The sequence below is a fragment of the Guillardia theta genome (genome assembly GCF_000315625.1).
Source record: "Guillardia theta CCMP2712 unplaced genomic scaffold GUITHscaffold_86, whole genome shotgun sequence".
NCBI classification, from domain to species: Eukaryota; class Cryptophyceae; order Pyrenomonadales; family Geminigeraceae; genus Guillardia; species Guillardia theta.
Window position 1 is genome coordinate 32,379 of NW_005434588.1, and position 23,796 is coordinate 56,174.

Consider the following 23,796-nt stretch of genomic DNA (forward strand, 5'->3'; position numbering starts at 1 on the left):
CCCCCCCCCCCCCCCCCTCACCAACCCCCCACCCCCTTAGCTGCCCTATCGTCAACTTCATGACCTCTGTGTGGGTAGGGGTATAGGTACAAACTTGGCATGGGATCACTGACTACCAGACTTGAATTTATTCTGATATTTTCTAAATTGATTTCAAATTTTGTCTGTGCCAAAGAATCATTCTAGCCTTCATTTGCAGCTTCATTTTTTTTTTTTAGATGACACTTTTCAACCACTTGAACCGGAAAGGTTCCTCCTCCTCCTATCAATTTTGAATTTCATTGAAGCAAATAGATCAATTTTTTGAATATAGGCTCGCAATCAAGTCAGGACCCCGTTCGGGAATTTTGTCTCTGTTGTGTTTCGGAAATGTCTGCGGAGTTGAAGGTGGGTGCAATGTCAGAAGGAGGGTAGGGTACTTGATGGGAACACATGGGGGTAGGGATGTTTGGAGGGGAGGTGCTCGTCATGCGACCTAGGCGCAGATGCTACAAGGGGTCTGTCGGTGATGAGGGAGAGAAGAGAAGGAGGAGGAGACAAGGGATGATGGTACACGTGCTCGAGGCCTACTCATAATCTCTTAACTGTCTTGATGGAGCGGGAAGACCAGGAGCACTCTCACCACAGGAGTGAAACTGCTGTACTCGGACGTCTGGCAGCTAATGCTGCAGAGCTGTGGGCTGAAGATGCTTCTCATGAACCACAAAGCTCAAAGGTTCGCAAACGCAACTCCAGGCACAGCAGCTTATGGAGAGCAATAGGAAAATTGGACATCCAATCGGTTCGAAAGAACATCTTTGAATTGGAGAAACAATTCGGGATGAACTTTTTGCATGGCGAAATAGCAGAAATTTTCGGACTGTACATGAACATCGCGGATCACAGCAATCTCATCTCCATTCAACAAGCCAAGAGCTTATTGGCAGAGATGAATTTTTTCAACAATCAATCAGAGGAGTTTGTGGATGGAATCATTCAAAGTTGCCTAACAAAGAAACAAATCATCTTTCAAATCCTTCAGGGCTCTCAAATTGAAATCCAGCATTGGTCTACAGGCGTGATGGCCGAGATACTTATTGGAAACTTCTCTTATCAAACACAACCAGCTGTAAACCATGACGGATCGCCTATATGGAATGAATGCGTTTCTTTCTTTGTCGAAGAGAACCATGACGTCATGACGCTCAACCTCTCTTCATTGAAGCAGCGCATGGTTGGCGTCTCTAATGTACGATTGGGTTCTTTCAAGCTTGACTGCGCCAACGAGCGACACTCACGTTTTGCATGGAGAGCCATGTACAATGGTGAAGAGTGCGCCAGCGATGAACAGCCTTGTGTTCTGACCTCGATCCACGCGTTTCAACCTATCAAGGAAAGAGGCAACGAGGTTCTCTTATGCTTTGAAGATCTCATACGAATCGTGTTTCATCTCAGGTATCTCTTGCTTGTATCCCTACCTTGCTCTCCCAGTAACAGAATATTTTTCAGGGCTCAGGGTGAACATTTCGAACGAATTATTCGGTCAAGTTTTCCAATCGACCCAGAGTCAAGCATGAAAATAGGATGGGATTTTCTAGTTATGATTCTCCTCATGTACACGTCCTTCTCAGTACCCTACACCCTTGCGTTCGATGACGGGCCAATGCAGAAGGATCACTATGGACCACTCGAGATTTGGGACCTCACTCTTGACGTCATATTCTGTCTGGACATAGCCATATCGTTCTGTACTTGTTACTTCGAAAATGGATTGTATGTCAGCAATCTGGGAAAGATATTCACCAACTATTTGAGAACATGGTTTTTCCTAGACTTGGTAGGAAGCGTGCCGTTTGACAAGATTATAGTAGCGGTTTCTTCCAGCCAGAGTACATCGGGAAGTTCTTTACGTGCACTCCGATTTATACGTCTCCTGAAAATTGTGCGAGCAATACGATTTGTCAAGAAACTTTCTCAAGTCGAAGAAAACGATACTTCCGGATACTTTCGAAACGTTATAAACATCTTCCGGGCAGTCTTTGTTGGCACATTTGCAACTCATTTCTTCGGTTGCATGTTTGTTTTGTTGATAGATCGAAGGGCAGAGAACAACTGGCTCTGGGTGTATGACCATGCCTTAATTTATGCTGACAACTTCAAACAGTATATTGCAGCGACCTACTGGGCTGTCTCTACGGTGATCCTGCAAGAAATTCTCTTTCCTGAATTGATTTTCTTTTTGACAGGTCAACACGCTGGGTTACGGTGATGTTACTCCTTCAAATCACATTGAGAGAGTATACACTGTCTTTGTGATCATCATAGGTGCCGTGGGCTTTCAATACGCAAGTGGAAGTACAATCTTGGTAATTTTGCGGGTGAATAGTAGCGAATCTCGATTTCAAGAGATGGTCAGCACCCTGCTGGAGTATCTTGACTTCCGATCTGCTCATGTATCCTTGAAGAGAAGGATAAATCGATACTTCGCAACTTGTTGGCGATGGAGTGGTGACCTCTACTCTGAAATCCCCATGATTCGAAGTCTTCCAAAGCAAATGCGATCCAGAATCTTTATGCAATTAGCAAATCTGGCGGAACAGAGGACTCCTCTCTTCAAAGGCTTCGATCATAACACGTTAGGCGAGTTGTGGACAAGAGTGCAGCTGCAAGATTTCATGCAAGATGAAGTTATCTATCATGCCGGAGAAGCTCTAAACCAGTTGTACTTTGTCTATGGAGGGACTGTAGAGTTGCGCCTCACCATAGATATTGACTTGCATTCTGAATCGCAAACCTCAACTTTACGAAAGGTAACGTACATTTCGCCGGGCGAATGGTTTGGACAAGAGAATCTCTTTCCTTCAGTACGTCGAACTTACTTTCACCAGGCACGAGCCACAGCCCCCACCACTTGCTACGTGGTGAAATACTCCACCTTAAAGGAGCTCAGGCCTTTGTTTCCTCAGCTTTATGACAAGCTGCATTCTTACTGCAGCGCCTATTACGCGATGCACCTTGCTCCCTACGATCAGCCAGACTCAGACTTGCCTCCTCCGGCGCGTAACTTCAGCAAAATGGACCAGCTAATCGGCGAGCAGATGCAGGAACTGATTTCACGACATCAAGCGCTGTTCTCGGCGGCTCAGAATCCTAAACAGGTGGAGGCGAACATTCCTCAATTTGCTAAAGCATATTTCTCCTGGAGAGTCAAGAATAGTTTGACGTTGTTATCGAAATTTGACAGAGCAATTATCGTTGATACACGGAAGAGATGCGTCAAAGTTCTCCACGATGAGACGTCAAAGGGAGGGAAAAAACAATCTCATAGCACGGAAGTGCTTGACGAGTTTTTGGTAGAAGATATCATCTTTGAGAGTGACCCCAAGTCATCGGACGCTAAGCTTCGATTCAGTCGGGAGAGCATCAAATATTGTTACGAGTTTGAATCGGTTGAGGACAAGCAAGCTTTCGGCGAGCTGCTCGTCCAACTCCTCAGCGCCAGAAAGTCCAACATGACCAAGGAGACGCCCAAGACCTTCACCGCCTGGATCCCCTTGAACGAGGCAGGAGCGGTCAGTCGAAACTTCATATACTCCAGGAACGTCACGTGGAACAGGGCGAGCGTTGGCTTCAGCCATGCTGGCGATCTGCTCTACTTTCTGCTGGACATCTCTGATCGATCTCAAGGACGTTTGACTTCACTCGGTTTCTTGACGTCCCTCCCCCAGCAGGATCCCGGGCAGTGTCAGCGTCAGATCCCCTCCCTCACTAATTTTGACTCCGGGGGTTGTGTGGTGACGATGAAGCTGGTGGGGGAGGCCTCAGGCTCGCAGGAAGGTTTCTTCCTTCCTCTGGGATTCGCTTCAGACGTGGAGGCGTCGGAGTTTGTTGATTGGATCAACGAGCATGGGATCATCGCGACGCGGCAAGGAGGGACAAAGAGAGCGCAAGCAAGAGTGAGAGAGTCGTCGCTGCTGCAGAGCATCTTGTCGCATCTCAACCTCCTTGAGTACCTCGACAACTTCACCAACGAGAACATCGACGACAGTTCCCTCGAGCTCCTCACTCGCGACGATATCTTGCGCTTGCGCATCCCCTTCGGGAAGAGCCTCCTGATCTGGGAGGCGATCCAGTCGCTCTTCTCCTCTAAGAGGACGCGCGCCATGAAGGCTGAGGCTCAGGAGGAGATGAAGAAGCTGAGGAAGGAGGTCGCTTGGCTCCAGATGAGCTGCAGCAAGCGACAAGCTGTAGCCAAGTGAGGTTGTACTTTCACTATCGATGTCTTGTCCGTTATGTCTCTCATTCTATCAAGTGCTTCATTCCTAAACGTCCCTTCGCGTCATCTCACCGGCTCTTCCTCTCAGAGTTGTCAGGCTCAATTTTTGCTTCCTCTCTAAACGCCAGTGGGAGAAATTCAATCCCTCCAAGCTTCGCACAAACTGCTGCGAGCATGGGAGGAAGAAGGCGTCACGAGCTCCCTCCTATTACAAGTGAGCAGCAGGGAAAGCAAACACTTGTCTCACCTGGCCCTCTCCTCCCACGTAGATCGCTTCCTCGATCTCGAACTCTACCAACGGAGTGACTCGAGTAGCAACAGCAACGATCGGACCTTCAGTCTTCAAATCCCCGACAGCCTGCAAGCTCTCGATAAAGGTAGGATAGCAGGAGCGATCAGGAGGTGCCAGATGGTAGAAGACGCTCCCTTGCTCTGCAAGAGAGGATCTCACTCTCGCCCTTGCTCTGGCTTTTTTTCTCACCTACACACTTAGCCACAAGTCCGCAAAGAGGTTTGATGGAGCTGAGGTGGTAGAAGAGGTCACTTCCTATCACAACATCGAAGTATCCGAGCTCGGCACTGCAGACGTCTATCAGCACACGAGACGTCAGTCCACCTTCTCACAGCTTCTTTTCGTCATTCCAGTCAAACTCCAGCACTTGACATCTTAGTGGAGATGAGCGTTGTCAAAATACAGCATCGCACATACCGGCTCCCATGCTGTACAGCTTGTTTCACGTTCTCCTCGAGGTTCTTGATCAGCTCCCCTCCAGCTGAGGAGCCCAGCACGTTGGCATTTGCAGTGTCGGTCAGGACAACTTCCTTGCACCCAACTTGTGAGCATGCGATGCCGACCAGCCCGCAGCCGGCGCCGAGCTCAAGGATGCGCTTGCCCTGCAGCAGATGACGGTGACTGAGCAGCCACAAGCTCATGGCAACGGAAGAGGCGAACACATGCGATCCTCCCAACCCAGCCTCTGTGTAGCTTGCCTCCCGCACCTCCAACTCCAGCTTCCCCATCACAAATTTCCTGCCAACCGACTCACAAAACACCCGACAAGACGAAAGAAGACCTCAAGTTTCCTTCTGATGCTCTGTTCCAGTTAGATGGAAGAAAGAGGCCAGACGAGTGTTTGAAGAAAACCTCTCCTTTCTCCTCTTCTTCCGCATTCCCACGACTATACTCGATGCACCCGTGTGTCCCACTTGACCCATGCAGTGCGTATGCTCGCACTACCTTCCAGCTTCCTGAAGGAGGGAAGGCAACTACGAGCAGGTAGAGTTGTATCCATACGGACAAGAATCTGAGCATTTCTCGCTGCTTTGTCTCCTGCTTCTCCTCTACTATTTCATCCCGTCCCTCTCCTCTCATTCACCTTCCACCTCCTTCCCATTCACCTCACTCTCTCTCTCCTCCCTCCTTCAAACTTGTGTCTTTCTTTCTCTTTTCGTCTCGTTCCTCCTACTGCTCCTCCTGCAGCCGCCGCCGCCGCCATTTCTGCTTTTCATCTGCCATGGATTCCCCACTTGCGTCTCCCCGACAACGATCCTGTAGCTTCAAATGGACGGGTGGGGTGTCTCGATCACCCCTTAATCGTAATCAATTATTAGCTCAGATGAGGGGTAGTATAGAACGACAGATGGAAATGGAGGGTAGTGCTCGACTTCTCAAATGCAATGCGCTGCTTGCCATCCAGAGTCTGCATCCTGCTGCTGGCGCTTGCAGCAGCGAGAGGAGGAGGAAGAGGAGTCGAGGAGAGTCGAGATCATGTCGTTGAAACAGGGACAGGGGCAGGAGGGATCGTAAACAAGCGGGAGAGGGAGCGAGCGCTCGAGCAATGCTTGCGAGAGTTGGATGAAGACGTCGGCCATTCATGGCAGGGGATCGCAGGAACAATGGATGCTGCCTTCCGATCGCCAACTCCATGGTGGAGGAGAGCAGAAGATACTGACAGCAGCGTCTGCGCTCAGGTCAACCTGCTATGGTGGATGCAAAACGTTGCTAGGGGATTGCAAGGAGGATTGGCCGGGTGCAAGTTCAGCTATGGCAGCTCAAGGAGACGGGCGGGAGAGATGTCGCAGGTGGGACTTCGTCTCCGACCGCCTCTTCTCATGATCATCGACCCTCTGACTATCGACGATGCTTTGGTGACCCTGCAGTCGCTCGCTGGGGTAGAGGAGGTAGACGAAACAGTCCTATTCATCATGCTCGACGCCTGCGGCCCGCGTCAGGAAGGGTGGACACGAGGAGAGGAGGAGAGATGCAGCGAGGGACTAAGCGAAGCTCAGATCCGGGGGCTGGTAGCCATCAACTTCATGGAGGTGCGGGTGATAGGCTTCGATGCTCAAGGCGTGATGCTGGTTCCTCCTCCTCTCAAGAAGACGAGGTGGTCCTTCACGACATGGCAGCAGCAGCAGGATCGCAGCGCGTCTTTCTACAAAGTTAGAGCTCTACATGCCCTCCGACATGTTCTGGACGTGGAGGATTTCTACCACGCGATCCTTCTAGAGCCAGGGTGTGTTCTAAGAAACTCCTTCTATCTCTTTCATCGCTCCTCCGTCATGTTCGCTCACAGGACAGCTGTCCTTGCCGTCGTCTCCTCGCCTCCCGATGATGTCGAGCAGACGTTCGAGCATCCTTGTGAGGAAGAAGCTTTCAGCTTGTCGGAGCAGCTGCAGCTGAGAGCATCGCTCGGGTTGAATCGACGCGCCCTCCTAGAGTTGTACGAGAATTTGCACGCACAAGATCAGTTAGGTCGGCTCCTCTTCCTTCCTACCTGATCCCTACCTGGTCCTCTCCTCCTCTCTCCTCCCTTCTCTGCATGGTCCTCCCGCTTCAGTTTTGTCTGATGATTGTGACAGGACTCAAGGAGAGTCTTCGTTCGCTGAACAACATCAGCAGCAGCATCACGAGATATTTCTTGTACCCCTCGGCCGGTCAAGTTGTGGAGGACCCGAGGGTGGGGCAAGGCGATGGGACTGAGCAAGCGGCGCGAGGCTCAGACCCCCTCAAGTTCCGACGGCTGATCTTTGATGAGGAGAAGGAAGAAGGACCCCTAGGCCCTTTAGAGCCCCAAGGACCCCTCCACTTCTCCCACTGCTCCGTCCATGGCTGGGCTCCTCGCCTGAAGCCTAGGAGAGTCTACGACATGGTCACTTTCTTCCAGGTGGGAACGAGCTGGGGAGGTCGGTGACTGAGCGACTTGTGGCAGGAGACTCAAATGCTTCTGCTCCGCCTCCACGAGCTCAACTCCACGTGATCTCTCCCTCTCCACCCTCCCCAGCTGATGGCCGAGCAGGGTTGACGTTCACGTCGTGGTGGAGGGAGATCGGACGTTCAGAGGTGACGCGAAGCAGCGTCTCCTCCCCCGCTGGCTGCGTCGCTTCCAGTCCTTCAAGCACAAGCTCCGCCTCGTCTTCGCTCCTCTTCCTGCTCACCTCGACATCTCTCTCGACCCGTGCACCTCGGAAGGAAAATGCGCTCAAGGTCCTCAAACTTCCTTTTGCTCGTCCCTCCTCCTCTTCCACTGTCTGCCCTCCCCTCCTCCCCTCCTCCCCTCCTCCCCTCTCTCCGTCTTTCTTTCCTTCCCTCCTGCTTTCTTCTCCCCTCTCCCCTCTCCCTCGTCTTCTTGATGTCTTCTTTTGATCTATGATCCATATGCTGAGCCACCTTCCATGCTGTGCCAGATGTGTTCGATCAAGCACTCGCAAACTCTTGGACCTCAGGATATAGAAATTGGTTCAAGCGAGAATGGTGAGCAGCAGACAAAACAACTTGAGGAAAGGAGGAGGGGACGAGAGCGGGGGAACAGTAAAGCAGGGCGGAAGAGCAAGAGGGCGGGAGAGAACGAGAGCAAAGTGAAAGGCTTATCATGGAGCGGCAGGTACAGTCGACATGCTCTCGCCTGGGGTTTATGGGATGCGCAACCCGACGACTTGCTGATCTTAGGCGATGTCGATGAGATTCCGCGGGTGAGCAGGGGAGGGAGGGGAGGGGGACGAGGACGAGGACGAGCTTGTGTTTTGACTACGACGAGGACGAGCTTGTGTTTTGACTAAGACGAAGACGAGCTTGTGTTTTGACTAATCATGCCAGGCCTCGTTGGTACGAGCAATGAAGGAGTGTGAAGGGGTCGGAGATGCGGTGGGCATGTCGTCGCAGTGGTTTCAGTACAAGTGGTGGATGGTGAAGAAGGATCGCTACTTCTGGACTCCTGCCCTCCTCTTATTCCGCTCCCTCGCTGTCCCTGACATCGCTTTCTCACACCCTCGTACTCGCCCCGGCGACGTGGAGCGAGGAAGAAGCATCTCCCTCAAGTCGTTGAGATGCTTCGGATTTTGGCGGCTCATACCTTGGATGGAGAACAAGGTTTCTCCTCCTCCTCCTCCTCCTCCTCTCCTCCCCCTCTTTTACTTCCTCCTCTCCTCCTCTCCTCCTCTCCTCCTCCTCTCCTCCTATTCCAATCGTGACCACCAGCTTCAAGGGTTGGCACTTCAGCTACTTCGGCAGCACCACCTCTCTCTTGCGGAAGATTTCCTCCTTCTCCGATGAGGTTGAGCTCTCTCCTCCCTGCTTCATCCTCCGGCTCATTCCCTTCTGCTCTATCCAGCTGCTCCTCTTGTCCTCCAACCAGAACACCTCTCCTGCTGCTCGAACCTTCCTCTGCCCGCCCTCCTTTCTGTCCTCCTCACTCTCCACCTCACTTTTCCCCTTCTGCCCATCCTCTACATCTACATCTACATCTACATCTACATCAGACCATTTGCTCACCTAGCTCGCAGGACTTTGGCTTGAGTGGGAACCTGACTCTCCTGGAAGAAGTAGTTCGATCGGGGTTGGACTTTCACTCTGTCTTGGAGACTCTCAACAAGAAAAACTCGGTGAGAGTTTTGAGATGAGATGCTCTCTTTGTCGTCAACACTTTTGCTGCTGCTATTCATCCTTCTTCAGGACTCATTGCGCAAACTGGACAAATGGACAGACATTTCTCGATTACCCAAGTATCTTCAGGTGCAGGAGCAATCGATGATAACTGAGTTGCTTCTCACTTCTTACAGGATCATCTCGACATGTTTGATGAGGATTGGAGCAACAATGAAGAGATTTCTCAACCGTTTCACTGCATTCCTTTCAATGACAAGACACTTCAGAGCGACTTCACGGCATCGTCTCATGTTCTTGTTCCCTCGAGTGAGTTGTTCTCAGGGCGTCGAGCTAGAAACTTGTTCATCGGCAAACGAGTCAGCCACCTTCTCTTCTTCTTCCTTCACTTGTGATCTCGTTCTCATCGCAGCTCTCACCTCTCATTCCTCAACGTTCAAGTCAAAGGAGCCTGCGACGCTCCTCCTCGTCCTTGGCCGTCTCAGGACAACTGCGGCATTTCCCTTCCTCCTCCTCCTCCTGCGGACGAGGATGAGACTTGCAGGGCAGAGGCGAGGCAGCGGCCAGTCGTGCTCCTCTCGACGATCCCACAAGACGTCGCGGTGGCATCGGGCAGATGTGACGATCAATGCGTGTGGTTGACGGGTGAGTGACTTGGAGCTGTCTTGCTCGACCTCTCGAGGAAGTACATTTGACATCTGGACATTTTCTCTTCGATGTCTCAACATATCTAAACACTATCTCTTTGCTTCTTCTTGTTTCTATCTCTTTGCTTCTTCTTGTTTCTATCTCTTTGCTTCTTCTTGTTTCTATCTCTTTGCTTCTTCTTGTTTCTATCTCTTTGCTTCTTCTTGTTTCTATCTCTTTGCCATGTCTGATTCTTCGCCTTGGTGGCTCTAAGAGGCTACTGGAAGAGCCTGCGAGGCCAACGGGCTGGTGGACGTGAAACTTTTCTGGGCGGGGCGAATGCCTGAGAGGACGGAGATGAAGCCGCAGCGACAGGTCAAATAAGAAGGCGGAGGAAGGGGGGAGGGAGGAAGTAGGAGGGAAGAGAGAGGAGGGAGGGAGGGGAGAGGAAGGAGATAGCTGGAGCAAGATGGAGAGAGCAGCCTTGACGTGCATGAGGAAGGTCTGGGGGTTCTACGACTTGTTCTCGGCACTACCAGAAGAGATGCAAGTGAGTGCAGGCGGAGGGGCGACATGGCGAGAGGAGGATGACGAGACAGGCGCAGGCGAACGTGCCGGAGGCAAACAAGTCCGTCGACGTCGACGCGTTTGACCTGATCTTGTCAAAGGTGGATGAGCCTGAAAGGGGCCGAGTGATGACCGAGCTGCCGCAGGAGACGTTCCCTGAGATGTTTATCAGTCCTTTTGACTACTGCAACGTGTGTCAAGTCGCCAGAGCAATGGTCCATGCTCCTCTTTGAAGGCTCTCCGCTGACCTCCTGGCCTCAGCTTCAAGATCACTGCAGTCGGGGACCGCATCATCCGCTCCTCTCCTCCTCCTCCCCCCACCTCCTCATCATGATCCCCCAGAACGGCCATGCCTACAGCCAACTCCAGCTCCCCCTCATCTACCGGTGACATCTCCTGCAATTCCCTGCAGCATCTTAGAGGAAGCAGGACGATCAACGTGGAGTCCTCGGAGACATCTGCCGTGATCAAGCTGGTCGGAAAGCATGAGGAGGTATTGACATTGATGGTTGAGATGGAGAGGACTTGTTGATGATGACATTAGCGATTCTGGTGGTGATGATGATGATCATGATGATGATGAATGGGAGGAGAACTATTGGGAGTGGAAGTCCAGGAGCACGAAGAGGAGATGGAGATGGATGAAAATGTTGGTGACGATGACGATAAAAAGGAGGAGGATGTGAAATAAAGATCATACGTACGAGATTCAGGGTTGTGACGTTTTTTTGTCTTCAGATCTTTTCGATCCCTGAAAGTCACCGTGAAGATCTCAAGGTCTTGTTCTGATTCTTATTCCTCTTCAGTCCTCCCCCTCCGCCTCCGCCTCCGCCTCTGCCACCGCAATCTCCTCGTCCTGAGAAATCTGTTCCTCCTTATCCTTTGAATAATTTCCTCCTCCTCCTCCTCCACCTCCTCCTCCTCCTCTCCTCATTAGCCTCCTACTCTCTCCTCCTCCTCCTCCTCGCTCCTCCTCTCTCATCCTCCTCCTCCTCCTCCTCCTCCTCCTCCTCCTCCTCCTCTCTCCTCTCTCCTCCTCCTCCTCCTCCTCGCTCCTCCTCTCTCCTCCTCCTCCTCCTCCTCTCTCCTCCTCCTCCTCCTCCTCCTCCTCCTCCTCCTCCTCCTCCTCCTCCTCCTCCTCCTCCTCCTCCTCCTCTGAGCTGTATGTACAGATTGTCTCAACCAGTCCGAGGATAGAGGAGAGGAGGCTGATCATCCCCTACATCCCTCCAGGCTACTGGGAGGTCTTGCGATTTACCTGCTCCTCCTCCACTTACCCTGAGTCCTCCCTCCTCCCCTGCTCCTCCCCTGCTCTTCTCTTCTCCCTTCGTCCTCCTCTCTCCTCCATCCTTCTCCTCGCTCCTCACTTTCTTCTTCAGATCCATATCTCCATCCTGAACAAGAAACGTCGGCCGTTGTCATCCGACCACATTCTCTTCTCCGTGTATTAGGTCGACCATGATCCCCAGGGATGGGAAAGCAAAGGAAAGAGCCAGCACGACGACCATTGGACGAGGACGAGGCAAGGAAGAGAACAAGGACGAGGGCGAGGGCAAGGGCGAGGGCGAGGATTCTGAAGGGGAAGAAGGAGAGGTAAGAGAAGAACAATAGGATTTCGTATCGTTCAAGCATACAGGAAATACCCGGGGGTAGATGGGCAGGAGCACGAGGAACAGAAGGAAAGAGCAAGGAAGACTGTCGGGTTGATCGGAGGTGAATGGTGCAGGAGGACGAGGAGGAGCAGGAGGATGAGAGGAGGGAAGAGCACGAGTAGGGGGAATCAGAGCATCGAATCAGAATCGAGCTACCTAACTAGATCACTAGAATAGACTTTTTACAAACATGCTGCATGGTCACATGCCCGAACACAGCATGTGGTAATCCCAACTCCTCCCTTCCCTTCCTTGTCTCCGCACTTCAATCTATCAGCCTCCACCTTCACCTTCCCATCGCATGCTCCTGCTCCTGCTCCATCCCTTGTCGACCTTCAGCCGTGTACGTCCTTCCCTTCCTCAAGCTTCATTGTGTCGCTGCCGTCAGACGTATTCCGTCCTATCCAAATTCTCGATGCTGGTGTATCCCCTAGTTCCATGTCAGCCGCAAATCGTCTCATCTCTACTCCTCACCTGTTGTTCATGCAGAAACGGACGCACAGCAGGCAGGCGACGAGGAGGGAGAGGACGAGGAAGAGGCTGCAGGAGTGTCAGCGAGGCAGAGGCAGGTAGGATCGTACATGAAGGGGAATGCAGAGAGCCCCCATGCAACGGGAGGGCTCTGCGCTGCGATGGCGAGGAGAAGGAGCCGAGCGTCTACGACATGTCAGAGAATGGCGGAAGAGGGGGAGGAACCTACCCAGGGCTCGACCGTTCGAGTTGCTCCTGCTCATCGTCCAGGAGTCCCGCAAGTCTCCGAACGTGGTTGTCCTCATCAAAGTGACCATGCTCTTGCCGCTCGCCACGTCGTGCACGACCATCCCATCGCCCTTCGGGGAGGAGGAGGCGAAAACCTTCCCTTGAGCATCTGCAAAGGTGAAGAGGACTACGCTTCCCATTCCAGCAGACTGAAGCTCCTCCGTCACCTCCCCGAGCTGGTTTCCAGCACAATCCTCCACCACTATCACATCATGAGGGAAGAGTTCCCCGGCTCCAGTTCTCATCTCATGTCTGCTTGTCGCTATCGTTTCCCCCTTGTCGTCCTTCAACCGCACCAGGCTCGACCAGGACATGATGTCATACTCCATCCTCCCTCCCACCTTCTCTTGCCCGCCGCTGTTGCCAGTCCCCGCCTTCTCAAATATCCGGACAGTCTGCCTCCATGTCCACATCGCTTCTCGCACTGTCGCTGCCTCGAAGTTAAAATTTCCGCAAGTGGAGTTGGTTCCTTCAGCAGAAGACAACACGGACAGCAAACCTCGTCGAGCAACGCTCAGAGCCTCTCCTCCTACTCCCCTTCCTAACCCTCCTCCTGCTCCTCCTCCTGCTCCTCCTCGCCAGGCCATCGCCGCCATGATTGCCGGTAATAGAGCAAACCCTCATCCTCAATTTCGGTTATTTTCTGGTTATTCTGAATAACGGCAGGGCGCATGCCAGTGAACAGTAGGTAAGGGGTAATATCATCATCTGGTAATATATGCCATGCCCGAGTGAAAGTTTTATTCTATTTCTTCATCAGGCCGAAAGAAAGTTTCGCTCGAGTCTTGTCCTTGGAGTTGGAGCCCTTCCCAAGAATGAGCTGCTGCTCCTTCTTCCTCTTCTCTTCCTCCTGATCAGAACCGTCACTGACCGTCAACTCAAACGATCCTCAGCGTGCAGCCACCTCCTGCTCTCTTTTCCTCTGCTCCTGCTGCAAGCGAGCTTTCTCTTCCAACTCTGGCGCATGGTTCAGCCGCAAGAAGTGAGGAAGGGAAGAGGGAGAGGGAGAGGGAGGGGAAGAGGGGAGAGGGGAGAGGGAAGAGGGAGGGGAAGAGGGGAGAGGGAAGAGGGAAGAGGGAGGGGAAAAGGAACCTCGCAGGCGTTTCAGCCTTTCCTCCTCCTCGTGGTCGATTTCCATCTCCACATCCCCCGGATTATGATCAGGAACCAATGCAGAGGAACGCGAAGGTGCTGAGGGAGGGGCGGGTGGGGGAGGAGGAGCATTGGGCGTTTGTGAACTAGAAGATGACAAATGTGAAGATGTCTGCGAAGGAGGAGGAGGAGGAGGAGGAGGCAAACTTTTCGAATGCATGCCATTCGAGTTAGTGCTTGTCCTTGAGTCCTGGTGGATGGGGTGAGAGGAAGAAGGGCGTGAAGAAAAAAAGAAGAAGATGCCTGGGTCTCTCTTCTCGCCTCCTCCAAAACTTTTGCCTTCTGCTCTTGAAGTTCCTTCTTTATCTCGGCTGAAAATCATTCCAGTCAAGCAAGATTTCATCGGGGGTGCGATGGATATGTTTTCATCAAGGAGAAAGAACAAAAGAGAATGCAATGGATATGTTTCGATCGAAGAGAACGAACAAAAGAGAATGGAGTGGAAATGTTCAAGGAGAAAGAACAAAGGAGAAAGAATGAAGTCAAAGAACAACAAGAGGACGAGTGATCATTTCAAAGTCAAGGCAAGCAAGAGAAGAGAGGTTCATACCGAGCATCTTCTCGGTGAGCTCCTTCTTTGCTGTGTCGATTCGAACTTGAAGCTCTTGCAGAAACTCCTCACTCTCCAGCGCCGCATGCACCCGCTTCGAAATCTCCGCTTCAGTTCTCCGTATCACCTCATCTGCAACAATCCTTTCCTCTGTGTCTTTCCTGCTCCTATCGTAATGCGAGTTAGCGAGGGTTCAACGGCTTCCAGCTGCCATGTGAATGAGCATAAGGAGCGGAGAGGCTGAGGAGGAAGAAGAGAGATCCATGATGTATGCCTGTACCACTGGTTCCCAACACAATGAGCCGTATGCTCTCGTCCTCGTCAGCTAATCAATAACTGCAACACATAACGATGCTGCCAAGACGAGATAGGATTGTAGTGATCAGCATGCTTGTCTATCGCCTCACGCTCGTCTCATGCTTTCCACCACCTCCTCTCTCTCCCTCGGGGTTCACATACTTGTAGCTGTCTTCGTAGCCTCGTGGAGAGCGCGACCGGGATCTCCTGCCTCTGCTCCTGCTCCTTGACCGGCGGCGGCTAGAATGTCGCCGGTAGCTCTCCGGGGGGGTGGGGCTTCTCCGTCGTGATGGACGAGGCGGCGAGCGAGAAGGACTTCTCCTTCCCATCTCTGTCAAACTCCGTCAGGGTAAAGTCGAGGTGAACCTCCTACTCTTCTTCTGCATTCATCATTGCCCTCTCTTTCCATATGCTTGATTCGCAGCTCTTCTAACCTCCTCTCATCTCTCTCTCTTCTCTCTTCCTCTCACTCACTCACTCCGTCAACTCCTGTGAATGCTCGTGATTCCATTCCTGATCTCTCCAGCCTCTCCCGCTCCCTCCCCTTCCCCTCCTGTGCTTGCCTCTTGGCCTCTGCGCATGCTTCGCTCGTCTCTGGCCGTAGCCCCTAGGGCCTCCTAGGACACAAGGGTCCTAGAAAGTGAAGGGAATCGGGACAAGAGAAAGATGGTGGAGGAGAAATAGAGGGAAGAGAGAAGAAACAGAGAAGAGAGGATGACAGAGACGAGGCAGAACGATCGATGGCAGATAGAAGTTGGAAGGAGGTCGCAACAAGAATGAAAGAACAAGATGTTCAAATGTTTTAATCCTAGCAAGAGCGACGCATTGAAAATTGAAAATATCCTTCAGACTCACTATCATGAATCTAGTAACTTCAATGAATTCCGCTGGGAGCCTCGAGCAGTTCTGCTCGTTCAAAAAGACACATCCAACGCATTTCCCTCGTGCACAGATCGTTCATCGGTTCTTGTTCCTCTCATGAGCCTCCTCGTCCGCGTTCGAAGGATGGTGCCACTCCCTCTGTTTATGAATAAACATCTTGAGAAGGAGAGCAGCACTCTCACCTGATCCACCGTCGTCTTCAGCATGAACTCGTCTGCAGGCCTCAGCGTAGACTTGTTCTTGCTGTCCCTACACAACCCTTCAGTGATAGCCGCACAGTGGAGTACTACACCGGAAGATGCGATAGTGTGGGACCTGATCTATGGCGTAGGCAATCCCTCGAGACCCTTCGTCTCCTCGTTGATACAGCCTGGACTAGTCAGCAGGAATGCGCAGCACGTGCAGGACTGACCAATCATCGCCGAACTGCTTCAGGTCCATAGGTTTCGAGTAGCACCTGGATCCAATCAGCTGTTCGTACACCAGAGGCTTGCCGGGCTACCGCAGGGTCCTCTTCCCCTCTCCATTCATGTAGTCGTCGAAGTAGGACATGACGAGCTCACGGATGCTGTTGTAGACGGAGTTTCTGAACCTTCACACGCCGTCTGAGTTGGTGCAGGAGATATCAGTTAGCAAGCCACCTGAGCGACGAATGGTTGGAAACTGACAAGCATCCCCAAAGCCCGTTTCTCTACCATGAGCATGAACACGAAACCACAACCTTGTTTCTTCACACCTGGAAGGGAGTGACAACATGATCGTCGTCCCATTTTGAAGCTCGCAAATCTAGAAGTTGAGCAGGGAAGCTGAAGAACAGATCACCACCAACATCTCGGAATGCAGACCAACCCATGCAAGCTCAAAATGTATGCCCCTAGAAGTGCCCCCTCAAGACAGTGCGCATGATTTTGCCTCACCTGCCCTCCCATGTCAAATTTTGCAACGATGACGTAAACTCTTACACATTCTAGGGCCGAGAGACTAACGTCCTTGTCTACTTCGTGATTCATCGGGATAGAGTCGAGGTAGTCTTGTACCTTCTCAGGTGTGTTCTGAGGACCATGCATGAATCATTTGACGCCCGTCATGGATTGATCATGGATTGGCTACTCACAAGTGACTGAAAGAAGGCCTCCTCCTCCAACGTCCACGCGTCCCCTCCCACACCTCTCCCATGTGCAGAGAAGTTTCTTCCACCGACACAAAATGCCTGACTGAAGAACGACAAGAATGAATTCAAAAGATCGAGATGACGGATGGAAGAGAATCTTTCAACCTGGGCAGAGACCAGAACTTGTAGTGAGAGCAATTCTCAACTCGAACCCTGAACGTAACCCATGCGCCATGTTTCAGATCCGTTACAACCCATGAGCAAGAATGCAGTACTCCAAGTTCGTATCCTGCGTGTTTGATCTGGTTGGGTATGTCCCTCCACTTTCCTTTAGTTTGCTCGTCAACAGGAAACGGGGACTTCAGTGGCTCGGGCACTTCAGCGAACTCCATACGATATCTGAAAAGATCTTTTCCGTATGCTCCTCGAGGCGGTCGCCAGGTGACAGTGACGGAAGAGTCTGTTGCAAAGCTAACTTGCACGTTCCTACAGGATTTGTCGCCGGAAGGAGGAGGAACATTCTTAAGAAGCGCATCTTCGTCGTCGGCTGAGGGTCGGGACGAGTAGGCCTCTTCAAGGTGACCACTGCCATGTCGTCTTGAGTGAGTACAGAGAGACAAGCGTAACTTATCCTTCTCTTCTTCTGAACCCACAAACGTCATCTCCCCCTCCTCCTCTCCTACCTCCCTATCCTCCTCGTCACTATCCGTGCAGCTCCCCGACATGGCCCCCAAACAGCGCTCTGCTCACTGCCGGGCCGGCCGGGCCCGTCTCAAGTACGCACCGGGCGGCGTAATTCAAGTAGAGGCCGCACTGCACCGAGAGGACCATTTGACTAGTTTTATTTAGTTGAAAAAAACGTAACGGGACCAACTTTGTGATCAGACGAGAGGGGTGGGGTGATTCTCAGTAGTGAACTTGAGGGGTCCAAACAGTACCAAGTCAGTGTGATTGACTGGGGTGGTGTCCTATGGACCCGATGAGGTGCAATGAAGTCATCGGTGGGTGGGTGTGGAAGCGCAAGGGGCGAAAGATATGGCTTGTGAGGAATTTGAACTTGAAGGGCTCAAAGATGACTGCGACTGTGATGCAGTGAAGGACTTGGTGAACTTGAGATGAAGAATGAACAGCGGCTAGTACTTACGATCGTGAGAGTCACGGGTCATCCGCTGTGACTGTCGTGACTGCCATGCAGAAGTGAGAAGCGACTCGGACAAGAAAGTGAGATGCTTGATGGGAAGGTTAAAAGCTAATAATAGAAATATCGAATTCAAGTTGTAGCCTAACATGAGAGAAAACTTGTTGGAAACTACGGTTGTCTCAAATTGATGACCGTACGAAATATTTGACTAATCGTGGCACGATCAAATGAATACTGTTCATGATGTCGGCTTTGGACAGGAATACATGAAGTTTTGGTGACTCATCATACATCGTCGGGCCTTCAACTGAGACGGTCAGGTAATACAGATGCGCTGGCATGTATCCAGGTTTACACTGCGGCACAGATATTCTACAAAAGTGTTACTATGTCGCACCGTGACATTGATGAAGAGACGACGAGATGTTGCTTTGGATTCATCAAGTGAGAGAATTTATTCTCTTGTTTCGTTACATTCGATGTCAGACTCATTCTGAACAGGAGTAGAAGCAAACCAAAGGAAGGTGGAGCAACTAAGACTAAGATAAATGCACAAGCGGCAGAAGCAAAACCTCGACGATCAAACACAGATATCCAGAAGGATGAGCTTGCGAGGGCCTTTGAGGAAGCCAAGAGGAACGGATCCATTAAGGAAATTACAGGAAACTCAGAAGAATAAAGCGGTGATCCCGGCTAAAGTTTCAGTGTTTGCCACTGGTGGCAAGTACGGTGCCGGTTGAAGGACGTGGCTGGCCCCTTCATCTTGACCGTACGGCTCTGAAGATATTTATGATTACTTCTGTGGCGGCAGCTTAGTATATATGAGTGAGGCGTTGGAAGAGGCTCAAATCAAGGACAGAGCTGTGAGCCTTTGCTCAGCCCTAAGGAGCGGAAGCACTGGAGGCATGCGCTTCTTCATACTTGGCTGTGGCTGAAGTTACATGCACTGCTAGTGCTGAAAACCTTCTTGTCTCCTCAACTATCTTGACCCTCGTCTAGGGTCGACGTGTTTTTCTGAAAGCTGCTCCTGAAAGTACCGTGATGTCTCACCGTAGGTAGGAGGAGGAGAAGGAGGAGGAGGAAAGAGTGCCTGTTGGGTTGGAGGTGCTTCTGAGCATTTCGAACATCTCCGAGAGGGAGTCCTTGGACATCTGAAAGGCGCCGACAAAGGCTCCTTTCTTGCCCCCCCCAGTTCTCGGGCAGTGAGTCTAAGCGCTCAAGCACGTCGAAGGCCTACAAGAGGATGAGGACGATCACTGAGATGGACAAGTGCCAAGGACGAGGCTGCGCAATGATCGCCGCTTCACGACATGGAGACTGAGCCTGCAACGCTCCTACCCTGGGGACCAGTGTAGAAGGCTGCTGTGTGTTGTGCTTTGTCTACGGCAAGGAGCGGTTCAAGAATGTATCAGTATTGGTCAAGCAGCTGGTTTACAGGCACAAGAAGACACTGACGATCGATCAAGTTTCAGTTTTGGGGTGTGCAGGCGTTGCAATGACTCTGGGAACTTAGGTTCTAGACGTGATCGTAAGAGACGATATGAATCACTGCGTCTTCAGCTACTACGTGTACTACGTTGATACCAGGGCGAAATCAAGGTGCTATCTCAGTTCTTTGCGACATCAAACATCAGTGTGGAAGCTGGCATCGTCACGAAGCTCATCAGTCGAGGTTTTCGCTGCCTCTACCATTTCCTAGTTGTCGTTGAGGCGGATTCGTTGATTTACCATTGCCTCCTTCGTTCGCTCGGTTTGCCTGTTCCATTATTAAAAATAATTTTATTTTTTTAAAAAGAAAGAGTAGTCAATCAAAGTATTTCAGGGGATATGAATGGCGGCGATGATAGCGTTGGTGTCTCCGTACCCCACGAGAAGTGTACATGGCGTGGGTATGTGTTAAAGACCACTATTGTGCTACTGGTGCAGACCCATATTTCTGCTTCAAGTATCATGAGCAAGAAGAAGTCTTCGTGCCGTGGGGAGAAAATCAGATGCTTGGGCTCGTTGTCTCCTCGCAATCAGCATTGGAGAAGAAAGTAGATGAGCTTACCAACAGCATCACGAACCTGCAGATGGAGATGGCAGCTATCAAGGGAAACCTTGATGACCTCCAAAGAAACCATTCACTATGTCAGAAGAAAGTTGAGGTGCTGCAGTCTCAGCAGTCGGAATGGCAAAGCGAGATCGAGGTCGTCAGAGCTGGGAGCGTGTCTGCACTGAGGCGGCTAGAGAGCCTTGGAGAAAACACGAGCCAAGCGATCAAAAGCCTCTCATCATCTTTCAGCAGCGAGCTGAGGTCGCTTAACTCGTCACTGCATCACTTGGCGTTCACGGGGCAGTGGTCAGCGCTCGAGGAAAAGCCCAACTTCAGTCTAGTTGCGACATCTGGAAACTTTTCGGACATTGTAGGAGTCCCAGCATTTGTCAAGGATGTGCAATTGAGTATGCAGTACATCAACAGGGACATTGCTTATGTAGAGACTGGATGCGAGGGAGACGTTGGTGCTGATAAGACATTTTCCAATCTTGGATCAGCAACCGATAGACTTTGTGTCCTGAGTTACGTGCAATTCACAGAAACGGACTCATGGGACGAGACTTTAAGATGTTGGGTGTATGAGTATGGGGGGCAATGGTACCTTGAAGCCTGGTGCGATACTCGCAATTCGGATCAAGATGCTTACTGCAGAGCAGTATGCTTTAGTTGGACAGTCAGTAATTAGTTCTCTCAAGTTTTCGATGTATTCAGACTTTTGATTTTTTTGATTGAATGAAGTAAGGTTGAATGAAATCAACGACTCATGCAAGCAGTCAGGGAACACCTGTTCATCCGTTCGAAACAGCATGCGATTGCAAGTTGAATGTTTTCATCTTTGTAATTTGCATCTCGATGATCATGACCTGAGCACTCGGGACAAGCACGGTTGCACTTACTAGAATACAAATCTTGTGACAAGCAGCAGACTTCGGCTTCTCATTTGGATGAACAGGTGTTCCCTGACTGCTTGCATGAGTCGTTGATTTCATTCAACCTTACTTCATTCAATCAAAAAAATCAAAAGTCTATCGAGGGCTTGTCCAGAAAAGCTAATCTTTCGTTACTGTCCAACTAAAGCATACTGCTCTGCAGTAAGCATCTTGATCCGAATTGCGAGTATCGCACCAGGCTTCAAGGTACCATTGCCCCCCATACTCATACACCCAACATCTTAAAGTCTCGTCCCATGTGTCCGTTTCTGTGAATTGCACGTAACTCAGGACACAAAGTCTATCGGTTGCTGATCCAAGATTGGAAAATGTCTTATCAGCACCAACGTCTCCCTCGCATCCAGTCTCTACATAAGCAATGTCCCTGTTGATGTACTGCATACTCAATTGCACATCCTTGACAAATGCTGGGACTCCTACAATGTCCGAAAAGTTTCCAGATGTCGCAACTAGACTGAAGTTGGGCTTTTCCTCGAGCGCTGACCACTGCCCCGTGAACGCCAAGTGATGCAGTGACGAGTTAAGCGACCTCAGCTCGCTGCTGAAAGATGATGAGAGGCTTTTGATCGCTTGGCTCGTGTTTTCTCCAAGGCTCTCTAGCCGCCTCAGTGCAGACACGCTCCCAGCTCTGACGACCTCGATCTCGCTTTGCCATTCCGACTGCTGAGACTGCAGCACCTCAACTTTCTTCTGACATAGTGAATGGTTTCTTTGGAGGTCATCAAGGTTTCCCTTGATAGCTGCCATCTCCATCTGCAGGTTCGTGATGCTGTTGGTAAGCTCATCTACTTTCTTCTCCAATGCTGATTGCGAGGAGACAACGAGCCCAAGCATCTGATTTTCTCCCCACGGCACGAAGACTTCTTCTTGCTCATGATACTTGAAGCAGAAATATGGGTCTGCACCAGTAGCACAATAGTGGTCTTTAACACATACCCATATAGAGTTTTGCAACTTCTTTCCAGTCTTAAAGAAAATTTGATTGTTTTTGTATTTGACAACGAGCTCCTGCCAAGAGAAGGGAAGTTCACAGTGGGTGTAATTGGCTCTGCTTTGGCTGGCAACCATCAAGAAAAACACCAACGCTATCATCGCCGCCATTCTATCTTGTCGGACTCCAGGAACCCTGAGCCAGGAAACTGAGGGCCGGAAATAAAAAAATAGTCACTTCGCACGGTGCGACGCAGCACTGAGCGGGCCGGGGTCGGATTTCGGCGGCGTTCCTCGGAGATGCGGCCCGCTGTTTCAGCGGTACCGTACGGTCACGTCGAGTCCCGGTCTGCACGGACCCCGGATCTGAGACTGGCCCGCTGACTGCGGGCCGCCCCGCCGGAAGTTGAAGGCCCGGTGGCGGCCTCCGAGGCTCTGCCAGGGAGCGCGGCCCGGCGGCGCGCCGCCGGGGCAATGTGACATCATGCGGCCCGGTGCGGTGCCCGGCCCGGCATGGCGGCCCCCGCGGGGCCGCAGCCTGTGCCGAGTCGGCGCCGCTCCAGACTGAGGCCGCGGCGCCGGGCCTTCAATTTCGGAGTCAAAGCCTTGAGATCCGACCACTCCGCCAGTGCCCGTGGCAAAGATAACAATCTAGTACTACACTTTCTTTACTCAAAGTTAAGTTAAAGATCAGTACGAGTACTACAGGTCGATTTGGATCTCGTACGAATAATTTCAGTTAATAATCCCGTCCCTCTAAGCAAATATCATTTAACAACGGTATTTTTAGTCCCTGCACTACCCCCTACCCCCTACTAGTTTTCTATGGTTAACTGTGGGGTCCTTGACCATTCTTCTGGACACCCCCTCTTAGAGCCTCTGGCCCCATGACCCCTGTATGTCTACCCCACCGTTCTACCAACTTCGCCGCACGATCTCTTCTTCGTACCCCACAATTTGATACAAATTGCCTAGGTGGGGTATATGCACCTACCCATGGCCGATCCGGCCTTGTTCAGAATAAAGTACCGGTAGTGGAAGATTCCCGTAGTATACTACCCTACCCTATCCTCATTTGAGACCCGTGAATGCACATGCACCCCGACCCACCCTGTCGATTTCGATGAAATACCCACCCATTTCATTGAGTAACCCTACCCTCAATCCTTCCTTGTGAACCCACCCCTTCACATTTCTACCCTACCAACTGATAATCCTGTCGCGTTATGCCTACCCCTTCCTCTCAGATCTTCCTCAAATTGCACTCAAATTGTACCGGTACTGCTTCTTCCTGTACCCTGAATTTGAACTCTCAAAGAACATTCTGGTACCGGTACAACAATGTACCTGACCCTCGTACTTGGAGGACCCTAATATGTAACGGCCTTGCCGTACCTGCACCCTTAGTTCACAACTACCCCACCTTTTGAGGATCCTTCGATTCACCCCCTACCCCACATGTACCAGCCACCTACCCCACTTTTTGTGCTCCCTCATCCTCCTGCCCCCCTTCCGCTCCCCTTCCCCCCGCTTCCTCCTGCTGCTGCTCAAGCTCTCGCGTCCTGGGTGCTGGAACTAGGCTTTTTACCCTAACTTCAGGCAGCTAGCTTCTCTACTTCCTCCTCGTGTCTCCCTCCTGTGCCTTGTCTAGCTCTACATCCACATAACGCTTGCTGCTCTTGGCTTGGTTCCTTGATTTGTCGTTGGCCCCCGGCTACACTATCGGCTTCACTCCTCCTCGTGAAGTATTCGAGTTTCAACTCCCAAAATTCTCTACCCTACCAACATCTCGTGAAATAGAGTTCAGGTCTCCTTGCTTTCGTTCAGCCCCCGCCGCATTCTACCTCCTTTCAGGCCAACAAACAGATACGGCCGCTTAACTTTGACCTCGGATCGAGCTTGTTTACAGCTAATTTCTGCTCTCGGGTAGCCAGACTCAGTTGCAGTCTTGCTGGGTATCGCTTGGAACGGGAAAGGGAGGGGTTAGGGGAAAGGATCTTCAA

The 23,796-nt window shown here is 51.4% G+C and overlaps 7 protein-coding genes across 7 annotated transcripts; 3 read left to right on the forward strand and 4 right to left on the reverse strand.

Moving 5' to 3' along the window:
* Nucleotides 1–1,609: 1,609 nt before the first annotated feature.
* Nucleotides 1,610–2,008, forward strand: GUITHDRAFT_54524 (hypothetical protein; the record flags this gene model as incomplete). Its single annotated transcript, XM_005825143.1, has 1 exon — nt 1,610–2,008. A coding segment is annotated over one exon (399 nt), but the record flags the coding sequence as incomplete, so codon positions are not given.
* A 2,293-nt stretch (nt 2,009–4,301) lies between these two features.
* Nucleotides 4,302–5,275, reverse strand: GUITHDRAFT_115564 (hypothetical protein; the record flags this gene model as incomplete). The annotated part of the gene is made up of 5 exons (XM_005825144.1): nt 4,302–4,460; nt 4,503–4,687; nt 4,737–4,834; nt 4,880–4,921; nt 4,965–5,275. The coding sequence occupies 5 exons, from the start codon at nt 5,273–5,275 to the stop codon at nt 4,302–4,304; spliced, it is 795 nt and encodes a 264-aa protein (XP_005825201.1).
* A 657-nt stretch (nt 5,276–5,932) lies between these two features.
* On the forward strand, nt 5,933–10,721 carry GUITHDRAFT_144340 (hypothetical protein; the record flags this gene model as incomplete). The annotated part of the gene is made up of 17 exons (XM_005825145.1): nt 5,933–7,010; nt 7,118–7,422; nt 7,468–7,511; nt 7,555–7,742; nt 7,943–8,009; nt 8,140–8,227; nt 8,352–8,624; nt 8,740–8,808; nt 9,038–9,136; nt 9,207–9,266; nt 9,314–9,446; nt 9,687–9,782; nt 10,039–10,139; nt 10,267–10,314; nt 10,370–10,432; nt 10,478–10,522; nt 10,593–10,721. The coding sequence occupies 17 exons, from the start codon at nt 5,933–5,935 to the stop codon at nt 10,719–10,721; spliced, it is 2,886 nt and encodes a 961-aa protein (XP_005825202.1).
* A 1,646-nt stretch (nt 10,722–12,367) lies between these two features.
* GUITHDRAFT_144341 (hypothetical protein) lies at nt 12,368–13,338 on the reverse strand (the record flags this gene model as incomplete). The annotated part of the gene is made up of 4 exons (XM_005825146.1): nt 12,368–12,413; nt 12,458–12,523; nt 12,565–12,640; nt 12,684–13,338. The coding sequence occupies 4 exons, from the start codon at nt 13,336–13,338 to the stop codon at nt 12,368–12,370; spliced, it is 843 nt and encodes a 280-aa protein (XP_005825203.1).
* A 2,360-nt stretch (nt 13,339–15,698) lies between these two features.
* GUITHDRAFT_115567 (hypothetical protein) lies at nt 15,699–17,126 on the reverse strand (the record flags this gene model as incomplete). The annotated part of the gene is made up of 11 exons (XM_005825147.1): nt 15,699–15,761; nt 15,806–15,872; nt 15,916–15,993; nt 16,036–16,080; nt 16,126–16,215; nt 16,265–16,314; nt 16,360–16,429; nt 16,473–16,540; nt 16,586–16,675; nt 16,738–16,899; nt 16,947–17,126. 11 exons carry the CDS (start codon nt 17,124–17,126, stop codon nt 15,699–15,701), a joined length of 963 nt encoding a protein of 320 aa, XP_005825204.1.
* Nucleotides 17,127–19,755: 2,629 nt separating this feature from the next.
* GUITHDRAFT_144343 (hypothetical protein) lies at nt 19,756–20,598 on the forward strand (the record flags this gene model as incomplete). Its single annotated transcript, XM_005825148.1, has 1 exon — nt 19,756–20,598. One exon carries the CDS (start codon nt 19,756–19,758, stop codon nt 20,596–20,598), a length of 843 nt encoding a protein of 280 aa, XP_005825205.1.
* Nucleotides 20,599–20,962: 364 nt separating this feature from the next.
* On the reverse strand, nt 20,963–21,964 carry GUITHDRAFT_144344 (hypothetical protein; the record flags this gene model as incomplete). The annotated part of the gene is made up of 1 exon (XM_005825149.1): nt 20,963–21,964. One exon carries the CDS (start codon nt 21,962–21,964, stop codon nt 20,963–20,965), a length of 1,002 nt encoding a protein of 333 aa, XP_005825206.1.
* Nucleotides 21,965–23,796: the final 1,832 nt, after the last annotated feature.